The 13,245-nt window shown below is 40.8% G+C and overlaps 1 protein-coding gene across 3 annotated transcripts in view; it reads right to left on the bottom strand.

Moving 5' to 3' along the window:
• The window catches only part of LOC128702033 (uncharacterized), a 663,411-nt gene that overhangs the window by 56,310 nt on the left and 593,856 nt on the right, over positions 1 to 13,245 (bottom strand). For all 3 annotated transcript variants that reach the window (XM_070101460.1, XM_070101461.1, XM_070101462.1), the window contains exon 20: positions 4,999 to 5,200. In XM_070101460.1, the coding sequence (XP_069957561.1) occupies positions 4,999 to 5,200 (202 nt within the window). The remainder of the gene's footprint in view (positions 1 to 4,998; positions 5,201 to 13,245) is intronic.

Below are 13,245 nucleotides of genomic sequence, written 5' to 3'. Positions count from 1 at the left end.
GAGAATATTTTGAGAAACTTTTAAATGTTAAGGAAGAAAGAGAGGCAGTAATTTCATGCACTGGTCAGGGAGGTATACCATCTTTTAGGAGTGAAGAAGAGCAGAATGTAAGTGTGGGGGAGGTACGTGAGGCATTACGTACAATGAAAGGGGGGTAAAGCAGCTGGAACTGATGGGATCATGACAGAAATGTTAAAAGCAGGGGGGGATATAGTGTTGGAGTGGTTGGTACTTTTGTTTAATAAATGTATGAAAGAGGGAAAGGTACCTAGGGATTGGCAGAGAGCATGTATAGTCCCTTTATATAAATGGAAAGGGGACAAAAGAGACTTTAAAAATTAAAGTTTACTGAGTATACCAGGAAAAGTGCACGGTAAGGTTATAATTGAAAGAATTAGAGGTAAGACAGAATGTAGGATTGCGGATGAGCAAGGAGGTTTCAGAGTGGGTAGGGGATGTGTAGATCAAGTGTTTACATTGAAGCATATATGTGAACAGTATTTAGATAAAGGTAGGGAAGTTTCTATTGCATTTATGGATTTAGAAAAGGCATATGATAGAGTGGATAGAGGAGCAATGTGGCAGATGTTGCAAGTATATGGAATAGGGGGTAAGTTACTAAATGCTGTAAAGAGTTTTTATGAGGATAGTGAGGCTCAGGTTAGGGTGTGTAGAAGAGAGGGAGACTACTTCCCGGTAAAAGTAGGTCTTAGACAGGGATGTGTAATGTCACCATGGTTGTTTAATATATTTATAGATGGGGTTGTAAAGGAAGTAAATGCTAGGGTGTTTGGGAGAGGGGTGGGATTAAATTTTGGGGAATCAAATTCAAAATGGGAATTGACACAGTTACTTTTTGCTGATGATACTGTGCTTATGGGAGATTCTAAAGAAAAATTGCAAAGGTTAGTGGATGAGTTTGGGAATGTGTGTAAAGGTAGAAAGTTGAAAGTGAACATAGAAAAAGAGTAAGGTGATGAGGGTATCAAATGATTTAGATAAAGAAAAATTGGATATCAAATTGGGGAGGAGGATTATGGAAGAAGTGAATGTTTTCAGATACTTGGGAGTTGACGTGTCGGTGGATGGATTTATGAAGGATGAGGTTAATCATAGAATTGATGAGGGAAAAAAGGTGAGTGGTGCTTTGAGGTATATGTGGAGTCAAAAAACATTATCTATGGAGGCAAAGAAGGGAATGTATGAAAGTATAGTAGTACCAACACTCTTATATGGGTGTGAAGCTTGGGTGGTAAATGCAGCAGTGAGGAGATGGTTGGAGGCAGTGGAGATGTCCTGTTTAAGGGCAATGTGTGGTGTAAATATTATGCAGAAAATTCAGAGTGTGGAAATTAGGAAAAGGTGTGAAGTTAATAACAGTATTAGTCAGAGGGCAGAAGAGGGGTTGTTGAGGTGGTTTGGTCATTTAGAGAGAATGGATCAAAGTAGAATGACCTGGAAAGCATATAAATCTATAGGGGAAGGAAGGCGGGGTAGGGGTCGTCCTCGAGAGGGTTGGAGAGAGGGGGTAAAGGAGGTTTTGTGGGCAAGGGGCTTGGACTTCCAGCAAGCGTGCGTGAGCGTGTTAGATAGGAGTGAATGGAGACGAATGGTACTTGGGACCTGACGATCTGTTGGAGTGTGAGCAGGGTAATATTTAGTGAAGGGATTCAGGGAAACCGGTTATTTTCATATAGTCAGACTTGAGTCCTGGAAATGGGAAGTACAGTGCCTGCACTTTAACCCTTTGAGGGTCGACAGGCCCTCTCCGAAACTCGTTCTCAGGGTCGGCCAAATTTAAAAAAAAAAAAAAATTATTTTCTCTTATGAAAAGATAGAGAATCTTTTCCCGATCATAAAGACACCAAAAGTTTGAAATTTGATAGAAAACTTACGGAATTATGCTCTCGCAAAGTTCGCGGTCTCGGCGATGTTTACGCATCGGCGATTTTGCCCACTTTGAGCCCCATTTTCGGCCAATTTCACTGTACTAGTCGACAAAAAACATGAATATTTCGATAGAACTCCATTTTTTCTATCGAATGGGTGCAAGAAACCACTCTTTTATGAAATTCTACTATCCAGTACAGTGGTCAGAATTTAGCAATTTTGCCAATTTCACACAAATTTCAAAAGATGCCAATTTCCGAATAGGGTCCAGAATAAACAAGAAAGACATTCCTGGCACTAAAATGACATTTCCTCTAGTCATTAGTCATGTCTCAAGGCCCCTCTTATATTCTTTTGCTTTCCACTTTGAATTTTTATTTTCACAAAAAATATAAGATTTACTGTTATGCAGACTACTGCATTAGTGTAAAAAATGGTATAAATATTATTGGTGCACTTGTGAAAGAATATTAGACTCACCAGTTGACGTGTATTGCACGCTTGGCACGATTTGTTTACTTTTGAAGTTTGGTAAAAATCGAACATTTCTGCTACTTTGAGCTCAATTTCAAGGCACCTTTCTTTGTAAAACCAGTCAAAATCATCTCAATTTCTGTAATATGTCTTCCATTCTATAAAATGAGACCAAGAAAACTAGAATACAACAATAAATACCATACGAAAATACACTGCAAAGTCGCTGATTTATTCAAAAAAAATGGTCAAAGTTTTTTTTTTCTCATTATGCACTGTGTGCTGCAGGATTTTTTTTAGACTGTGCACACTGACCACATAGACCCATTCTTTCATATGAAGGCCTACCAGCTTTCTCCCACTAGATTTGAGGCCGCTAGAATTTATGAGTACTAGTACGTCAAAAACCCCTACGCGTAAGACGTACTAGTACGACGAAAACCCTCAAAGGGTTAAAGGAGGGGTTTGGGATATTGGCAGTTTGGAGGGATATGTTGTGTATCTTTATATGTGTATGCTTCTAAACTGTTGTATTCTGAGCACCTCTGCAAAAACAGTGATAATGTGTAAGTGTGGTGAAAGTGTTAAATGATGATGAAAGTATTTTCTTTTTGGGGATTTTCTTTCTTTTTTGGGTCACCCTGCCTCGGTGGGAGACGGCCGACTTGTTGAAAAAAAAAAAAAAAATGTTACTAATGGTAACGGTAATGGCTTGACTAATGGTAGTGGTAATGGCTTAACAAAGCTCCTGAAGAGTGAAACGTTGCCACAATAAAATGTCACATTAGTTGCACATATGTCCTTTTACCTATTTAAAATCTTCAAAAAATTAATTTATATAGTGTGCCACAATATACTCAATCCCTTATGGTTTGGTTTCAGGCCCCCCAAAAAAAAGTACAAATGATGCAATTATAAAAATTTTTGAATTGTTTTATGCATCTCTTGAAAATAATGAATATCCTCTGGGCCTCTTCACAGACCTTCAGAAAGCTTTCGATACAGTGGACTACAACATCCTGCATCTTAAACTTATTTACAGTCTTATTACTTAAAGTTTTATCTTATTAGCAGACATCAATATGTCTTCATAAATGGCATAATCTCATCAACTTGGTCTGTTGACATAGGAGTGCCTCAATGCAGTGTTCTTGGACCTTTGCTCTTTCTCATATATATAATTATATCAATGATCTCCCCATGTACTTTGTCTTTTTGAACTTGTTCTGTTTGCAGAAGACACATTAGCCATCTACAACTCATATCAAGCTTCTCTCAACAACACTGTCCATGAGGAGGCCCTAAAAAAATATCTGCATGGATGATTACCAATAAACTCACTCTTAATTTTGACTTTTGACTAGTTAATTACACAAGAAGTCTCACATAACAGGCTATGTCTAGTTCTCAAGTAGTATGTAAGCCTTATTAGTTTCCCAAAATGTACTGAAAAATTAGTAACTTTCTTTTGTGCCTACTATTGTACTCAAGCACCTACTTGTATTTTTTTAGTGTACCGGCCATCTCTCACCAAGGAAGGGTGAACTAAAGCAAAAAACAGAAGTTTTCCTTCTTTTAACACTTAGTAATTTATACAGAAGGGATTACTAGCCTTTTGCACCTGGCATTTTAGTCATCTCTTATGTAAGCATGGCTTACAGAGAAAGGATTCTTTCCATTTTCCCATGGAGAACCTACCCATGTGTCTACATGATCTATAAGGCTCAAAGAAATAAAACATTACCATTATCATTATTATTACTGCATGAAGGGAAAACAGGGAATGTACCAGAACAAAGTACAGTAGGAGCCTCGTATCCATGGGTCCTGTATTAGTGGTTTGTCTTGGTCTCAAAATAACCCATAATTTTGCTTAATAATGGCCTCAGAGCGCAAAAGTAGTGATGATGGAAGGTCTTCAAAGCCTAAGAGAAGTCGTGAAGTGCTTCCCATCAGTAAAAAAGTGATAATTCCCCACTTATTATGCTTAATTTATTAATTAAACTTTATAATAAGTGTTTGTAAAATATAGTACCAACACTTTTATATGGATGTGAGGTATGGGCCTTGAATATTTTTTCAACATCATTAAACATTCTTTCAACACACAGGCAGTATCCCACCGAGGTGGGGTGGCCCAAAAGGAAAAATGAAAGCTTCTCCTTTTACATTTAGTAATATATACAGGAGAAGGGGGTTACTAGCCCCTTGCTCCCGGCATTTTAGTCACCTCTTACAACACACATGGCTTATGGAGGAAGAATTCTGTTCCACTTCCCCATGGAGATAAGAGGAAATAAACAAGAACAAGAACTAGTAAGAAAATAGAAGAAAACCCAGATGGGTGTGTACATATATATATATGCTTGTACATGTATGTGTAGTGTGACCTAAGTGTAAGTAGAAGTAGCAAGACGTACCTGAAATCTTGCATGTTTATGAGACAGAAAAATGGACACCAGCAATCCTACCATCATGTAAAACAATTACAGGCTTTCGTTTTACACTCACTTGGCAGGACGGTAGTACCTCCCTGGATGGTTGCTGTCTACCAACCTACTACCTAGGATCATTAAACATACACACATCTAAAGTGTATATCCAGAAATTCTCAATTTGGACAAAAACACATACTCATATTGGTTGGAGTTGTTGGATCAAAGTTCATCCTCCTAGATGACCTGGCAGTGCCCTGGCACTGAGGGGCACCCCGTGTGAGGGAGCCTGGCACCTGGTCACCCTGGGGAGTCACACACCAACACACACCTAGCTCCTCCAGACACTGCTCTGGAAGCCAGGCTCCTCGACTCTTGTCACATTTTGGGATGAATGTTACCTGCAATGCCAAGTCATTAATAACAGTAACAAGTAAAAGACATACAATTGTAAATATACATATATTAATAAAATGTAAAAAGAAAAACTCTCACTTCTTTTTTGGATCACTCTACCTCAGTGGGTAGGTGTAACTGCTTTAACAACTACCTTCCTGATATATATAAAGCAGCTGGAACTGATGGGATCATGACAGAAATGTTAAAAGCAGGGGGAGATATAGTGTTGGAGTGGTTGGTACTTTTGTTTAATAAATGTATGAAAGAGGGGAAGGTACCTAGGGATTGGCAGAGAGCATGTATAGTCCCTTTATATAAACGGAAAGGGGACAAAAGAGACTAAAAATTATAGAGGAATAAGTTTACTGTACTGAGTATACCAGGAAAAGTGTACGGTAGGGTTATAATTGAAAGAATTAGAGGTAAGACAGAATGTAGGATTGCGGATGAGCAAGGAGGTTTCAGAGTGGGTAGGGGATGTGTAGATCAAGTGTTTACATTGAAGCATATATGTGAACAGTATTTAGATAAAGGTAGGGAAGTTTTTATTGCATTTATGGATTTAGAAAAGGCATATGATAGAGTGGATAGAGGAGCAATGTGGCAGATGTTGCAAGTATATGGAATAGGTGGTAAGTTACTAAATGCTGTAAACAGCTTTTATGAGGATAGTGAGGCTCAAGTTAGGGTGTGTAGAAGAGAGGGAGACTACTTAACGGTAAAAGTAGGTCTTAGACAGGGATATGTAATGTCACCGTGGTTGTTTAATATATTTATAGATGGGGTTGTAAAGGAAGTAAATGCTAGGGTGTTTGGGAGAGGGGTGGGATTAAATTTTGGGGAATCAAATTCAAAATGGGAATTGACACAGTTACTTTTTGCTGATGATACTGTGCTTATGGGAGATTCTAAAGAAAAATTGCAAAGGTTAGTGGATGAGTTTGGGAATGTGTGTAAAGGTAGAAAGTTGAAAGTGAACATAGAAAAGAGTAAGGTGATGAGGGTGTCAAATGATTTAGATAAAGAAAAATTGGATATCAAATTGGGGAGGAGGAGTATGGAAGAAGTGAATGTTTTCAGATACTTGGGAGTTGACATGTCGGCAGATGGATTTATGAAGGATGAGGTTAATCATAGAACTGATGAGGGAAAAAAGGAGAGTGGTGCATTGAGGTATATGTGGAGTCAAAAAACGTTATCTATGGAGGCAAAAAAGGGAATGTATGAAAGTATAGTAGTACCAACACTCTTATATGGGTGTGAAGCTTGGGTGGTAAATGCAGCAGTGAGGAGACGGTTGGAGGCAGTGGAGATGTCCTGTTTAAGGGCAATGTGTGGTGTAAATATTATGCAGAAAATTCGGAGTGTGGAAATTAGGAAAAGGTGTGTATTTAATAGAAGTATTAGTCAGAGGGCAGAAGAGGGGTTGTTGAGGTGGTCTGGTCATTTAGAGAGAATGGATCAAAGTAGAATGACATGGAAAGCATATAAATCTATAGGGGAAGGAAGGCAGGGTAGGGGTCGTCCTCGAAAGGGTTGGAGAGAGGGGGTAAAGGAGGTTTTGTGGGCAAGGGGCTTGGACTTCCAGCAAGCGTGCGTGAGCGTGTTAGATAGGAGTGAATGGAGACGAATGGTACTTGGGACCTGACGATCTGTTGGAGTGTGAGCAGGGTAATATTTAGTGAAGGGATTCAGGGAAACCGGTTATTTTCATATAGTTGGACTTGAGTTCTGGAAATGGGAAGTACAATGCCTGCACTTTAAAGGAGGGGTTTGGGATATTGGCAGTTTGGAGGGATATGTTGTGTATCTTTATATGTGTATGCTTCTAAACTGTTGTATTCTGAGCACCTCTGCAAAAACAGTGATAATGTGCGAGTGTGGTGAAAGTGTTGAATGATGATGAAAGTACTTTCTTTTTGGGGATTTTCTTTCTTTTTTGGGTCACCCTGCCTCGGTGGGAGACGGCCGACTTGTTGAAAAAAAAAAAAAAAATTAAATTATGGGGAATCAAATTCAAAATGGGAATTGACACAGTTACTTTTTGCTGATGATACTGTGCTTATGGGAGATTCTAAAGAAAAATTACAAAGGTTAGTGGATGAGTTTGAGAATGTGTGTAAAGGTAGAAAGTTGAAAGTGAACATAGAAAAGAGTAAGGTGATGAGGGTATCAAATGATTTAGATAAAGAAAAATTGGATATCAAATTGGGGAGGAGGAGTATGGAAGAAGTGAATGTTTTCAGATACTTGGGAGTTGACGTGTCGGCGGATGGATTTATGAAGGATGAGGTTAATCATAGAATTGATGGGGGAAAAAAGGTGGGTGGTGCGTTGAGGTATATGTGGAGTCAAAAAACGTTATCTATGGAGGCAAAGAAGGGAATGTATGAAAGTATAGTAGTACCAACACTCTTATATGGATGTGAAGCTTGGGTGGTAAATGCAGCAGCGAGGAGACGGTTGGAGGCAGTGGAGATGTCCTGTCTAAGGGCAATGTGTGGTGTAAATATTATGCAGAAAATTCGGAGTGTGGAAATTAGGAGAAGGTGTGGAGTTAATAAAAGCATTAGTCAGAGGGCAGAAGAGGGGTTGTTGAGGTGGTTTGGTCATTTAGAGAGAATGGATCAAAGTAGAATGACATGGAAAGCATATAAATCTATAGGGGAAGGAAAGAGGGGTAGGGGTCGTCCTCGAAAGGGTTGGAAAGAGGGGGTAAAGGAGGTTTTGTGGGTGAGGGGCTTGGACTTCCAGCAAGCGTGCATGAGCGTGTTAGATAGGAGTGAATGGAGACGAATGATACTTGGGACCTGACGATCTGTTGGAGTGTGAGCAGGGTAATATTTAGTGAAGGGATTCAGGGAAACCGGTTATTTTCATATAGTCGGACTTGAGTCCTGGAAATGGGAAGTACAATGCCTGCACTTTAAAGGAGGGGTTTGGGATATTGGCAGTTTGGAGGGATATGTTGTGTATCTCTATACGTATATGCTTCTAAACTGTTGTATTCTGAGCACCTCTGCAAAAGCAGTGATAATGTGTGAGTGTGGTGAAAGTGTTGAATGATGATGAAAGTATTTTCTTTTTGGGGATTTTCTTTCTTTTTTTTTTGGGTCACCCTGCCTCGGTGGGAGACGGCCGACTTTTTTAAAAAAAAAAAAAAAAAAAAAAAAAAAAAATATATATATATATATATATATATATACACACACACACACATGTATATATATATTTTTTTTTCAACAAACCGGCCGTATCCCACTAAGGCAGGGTGGCCCAAAAAGAAAAACGAAAGTCTCTCTTTTTAAATTTAGTAATTTATACAGGAGAAGAGGTTACTAGCCCCTTGTTCCTGGCATTTTAGTCGCCTCTTACAACATGCATGGCTTACGGACAAAGAATTCTGTTCCGCTTCTCCATGGAGGTAAGAGGAAATGAACAAGAACAAGAACTAGTAAGAAAACAGAAGAAAACCCAGATGGGTGTGTACATATATATACGTATATGCTTGTACATGTATGTGTAGTGTGACCTAAGTGTAAGTAGAAGAAGCAAGACATACCTGAAACCTTGCATGTTCATGAGACCGAAAAAATGGACACCAGCAATCCTACCATCATGTAAATCTTTGTATAAAATTGTGCACCCTGCATCTCAATTTTTTCCAATAAACATTTTGTTTGTTATTGACAAAAGAAGCGAAAAAGAATACCCTTCAAAAATTAGTTCTAAAAGAAGCTTATACAGTTCCTGAGAGCTCATTGTCATGCGAAATTATCATTATGCGAATGAATTTTCCCCATAAGAAATAATGGAAATCAAATTAATCCGTGCAAGACACCCAAAAGTATGAAAAAAAAAATTTTACCACATGAAATATACATTTTCCTACACACAAAGAGAAGGATACATGCACAATAGTAGAGTAGAACATGCACAATATATATTGTGCATGTACTACTCTACTAAATGAAGAATAAATGACACTTACCTTTATTGAAGATGCAGCAATGACTGATGAGACACTGTGTCCTGGGAGTGCCTTTTCCTCCTGAGTACTGTAGGTCCTGTTTGGTATTTTCTTCCAGAACATGCCTTATCACACTGTGTATGCCACTACGATTCTTAAATCTCTCAAACCAACCTTTGCTGGCTTTAAATTCACCAATATGAGCACTAGTTCCAGGCATTTTTCCCTGTTCACCTGGGTGTTAGGTGACTGGTGTGGGTTGCATCCTGGGAGACAAGATTAAGGACCCCAATGGAAATAAGTTAGACAGTCTTTGATGACACTGACTTTTTTTGGGTTATCCTGGGTGGCTAACCCTCTGGGGTTAATTGTTTCTTGGTATTCTCAATAAGCAACACCAACAACGGTGCTACAGCAGCAGCAGCAGCAATTGACAGTGCTACAGCAGCAGCAGCAGCAGCTGACAGTGCTACAGCAGCAGCAGCAGCAGTTGACAGTGCTACAGCAGCAGCAGCAGCAGAAGCTGACAGTGCTACAGCAGCAGCAGCAGCAGCTGACAGTGCTACAGTAGCAGCAGCAGCTGACAGTGCTACAGCAGCAGCAGCTGACAGTGCTACAGCAGCAGCAGCAGCAGCTGACAGTGCTACAGCAGCAGCAGCAGCAGCAACAGCAGCAGTTGACAGTGCTACAGCAGCAGCAGCAGCAGCAGCTGACAGTGCTACAGCAGCAGCAGCAGCAGCTGACAGTGCTACAGCAGCAGCAGACGGTGCTACAACAGCAGCAGATGGTACTACAGCAGCAGCAGCAGCTGACGGTGGTACAGCAGCAGCAGCAGCTGACGGTGCTACAGCAGCAGCAGCAGCAGCTGACAGTGCTACAGCAGCAGCAGCTGACAGTGCTACAGCAGCAGCTGACAGTGCTACAGCAGCAGCAGACGGTGCTACAGCAGCAGCAGACGGTGCTACAGCAGCAGCAGACGGTACTACAGCAGCAGCAGCAGCAGACGGTACTACAGCAGCAGCAGCAGTTGACGGTGCTACAGCAGCAGCAGCAGCTGACAGTGCTACAGCAGCAGCAGCATCAGCAGTTGACCATGGTACCACAGTATTTCGATAATATTTCTCACCCTTTTTACCACAGGGTTGGCCCTAGAAGCTTTCTTGGGGCCCATGGCCACTTATTTTGCAGATAAAATCACCAAAAACGCTTTAATAATACAAAATGTTCCGATTGTATGCTTGGATATTACCACGAAGGCTGGCTTGTAAACAATGCCACCGGTGGAACATGTGAGGCTGGCTCAGGCCTTTCATAGACGGGTCTCGGACGAATAGCATTGAGAAGTTTTTTAGCGCTATGCGAGGCAAAATTTTAGTGATAAAATGTATCGCTATGCGGATTTAACATTATGTGATGCCAACGGTATGCGGGGGTCCACTGTAGAAAGTTAAGCTGGCTAATTATAAAACCAACTGTCATACTTAATAAATATACATATGGTAAAGGCTGTGAAATCAATACATGTATATATACAGTGGACCCTCAAGTTTCAAACGTACCAATTATCGAACTTTTCGAGTTTCGACCGCTTTCTCCGAGCCAATTTTGTTCCGAGTATCGAACTCTACCCGTCTTTCGAACCACCAGGTACCGGACCTGTCCGCCAGCCCGCTCTGTCCACATCCCCGTGCAGGTGTCGTGAGCAGTCTGGCTTTGTTGATGCTTGAATGAACACTAACCTGCACGCTCATTCAAATATTTCACTATTAATTCATTGTGTTTAGTGCTTGTGCGACTGTGAAATAAGCTACCATGTGCCCAAAGAAATTTGCTAGTGGTACCCCTGTGGTAAAGAAAGTGAGAAATGCCATAGACATGAAGAAGGAAATAACACAAAAATATGAGAGTGGTGTGAGACTTGTTGAGCTGGTCAGGATGTATGGCAAAAACAAGTCAATCAATGCTTCTATCCTGGCAAAGAAAGAACAAATCAAGGAAGCTGATGTTATGAAAGGTGTTGATATGCTAACCAAAAATAGACCACAGACAGTCGATCAGGTTGAGAAGTTGTTGCTGGTGTGGATCAAGGATAAAGAGATGGAAGGTGATAGTGTTTCGGAGAGATTATTTGTGAAAAGGCAAGGAAGTTGCATGCCAACGGTAAAGAAAACTCCTGGAACCAGTGAATTTAAGGCCAGCAAAGGCTGGTTTGAAAGATTTAAGAAGCGTAGTGGCATACACAATGTTGTAAGGCATGGTGAGGCAGCCAGTTCAGACAAACGGGCGGCTGAGAAGTTTGTACGGGAGTTTAAGGGGTACGGAGACACTGAAAAATTCAAACCCCAACAAGTGTTCAATTGCAACGAAACAGGCCTGTTTTGGAAGAAAATGCCAATGAGGACCTACATCACACAGGAGGAAAAGGCACTCCCAGGACACAAGCCTATGAAAGACAGGCTAACTCTTTTGTCTGTGCTAAAGCTAGGGGTGATTTTAAAGTAAAGCCTTTACTTGTGTATCACTCAGGAAATCCCAGAGCGTTTAAGAAAAACAATGTCATTAAGAACAAGTTATGTGTCTTGTGGAAAGCAAATAATAAGGTATGGGTCACAAGGCAAATTTTCAAAGAGTGGGTCCATGAAGTGTTTGGCCCCAATGTGAGAAAATACCTCCTAGGAAATAATTTGCCAGTCAAGTGCCTCCTGTTAATGGACAATGCTCCTGAACATCCTCCAAACTTGGTAGACCTACTGTCTAGGGACTACAGTTTCATCACAGTGAAGTTCTTGCCTCCTAACACCACTCCTCTCCTCCAGCCCATGGACCAGCAGGTCATTTCTAACTTCAAAAAACTACATAAAAGCAGTGTTTGAAAAGTGCTTTGAAGTGATCACAGACACTAAGTTGACCCTAAGAGAGTTCTGGAGGAATCACTTCAATATCTACAGCTCCATAAGCCTTATAGACAAGACTTGGGAGGGAGTGACTTCCAGGACTTTGAACTCAGCTTGGAGACAATTGTGGCCAGATTGTGTCCAAAAGAGGGATTTTGAAGGGTTTGAGGCTGACCCTGACCCTGCTGACCCTCTGCCTGTTGTGGACTCCATTGTGGCATTGGGGAACACCCTGGGGCTGGAGGTTAGTGGAGAAGATGTGGAAGAGTTGGTGAACGACCACAGGGAAGAGCTAACCACTGAAGAGCTGGAAGAGCCTCATCTGGAACAGCATCAGACCACAGCTCAGGAACTTGCTTCAGAGAAGGAAGAGGGAGTGGAGGAGGTGCCTTCTTCAGTGATTAAGGACATGTGTTGAAAAGTATCACCCTGACCAAGCTGTGTTGCAACCCCTGAATGGGTTGCAATATATATAATGTGTATTATGATTAAGAATATGTATATATATAATTATTATCTTTTCATATAATTTTATATTGCTTATATTTGCGATAATAGCTAAATCGTAAATGTATTGCTTTATATTATTATTTGACTTAGCTAAATTTTGTGAGGTAGGATGTAACATATTATGTGCTCAGTTCAAGTCTTGATTGTCTAACTACTGTAATTATCGCTTGTGGCTCGTTAGACTGCCGGCTTCTGTTTCTGAGCTGCAGCTGTCCACGGAGCTATCACGTGATTGAGGGGGGGGTGTCATCACCTCACCTGAAGTATTCAGTCTGATCTAGACTCGCTTGGTGGTTGGACGTATCCCTGACAAGAGCCTAAATCTCCCTTATTGGCCCTTGTTGGAGGATCATCTCTGTAGCTTTGTTAGTTCTGTAGAACTGTTCACAGAACATTGTGTAGACTTAGTGATTTTCGACGTTGTACTGAGGTTGTGTGTCGCATAGACACTCTGAACAACTCAGGTCCTGAGCTGTAGCTTCTGACCTAATTTGTACTGGTTTCTGTGTACTGTCACAGTCGGGGATTTTCTTATGCTGAACTTCGATTCAGTAGTATGGGAGTTTTGTGACTTTTGTGGAGGATCTGCAGATGGTCCCTACTTAGTGTCGTTATATTATCTCCTTGTTCCTGATTCTGTGTCGCAGTTGCTTGTTATATTGCTATTGGGTTT

This window comes from Cherax quadricarinatus, chromosome 77 (genome assembly GCF_038502225.1).
Source record: "Cherax quadricarinatus isolate ZL_2023a chromosome 77, ASM3850222v1, whole genome shotgun sequence".
Classification (NCBI taxonomy): domain Eukaryota; kingdom Metazoa; phylum Arthropoda; class Malacostraca; order Decapoda; family Parastacidae; genus Cherax; species Cherax quadricarinatus.
Note: the sequence above shows the minus strand (reverse complement) of the source record. Positions and strands in the feature narration are given on the sequence as shown.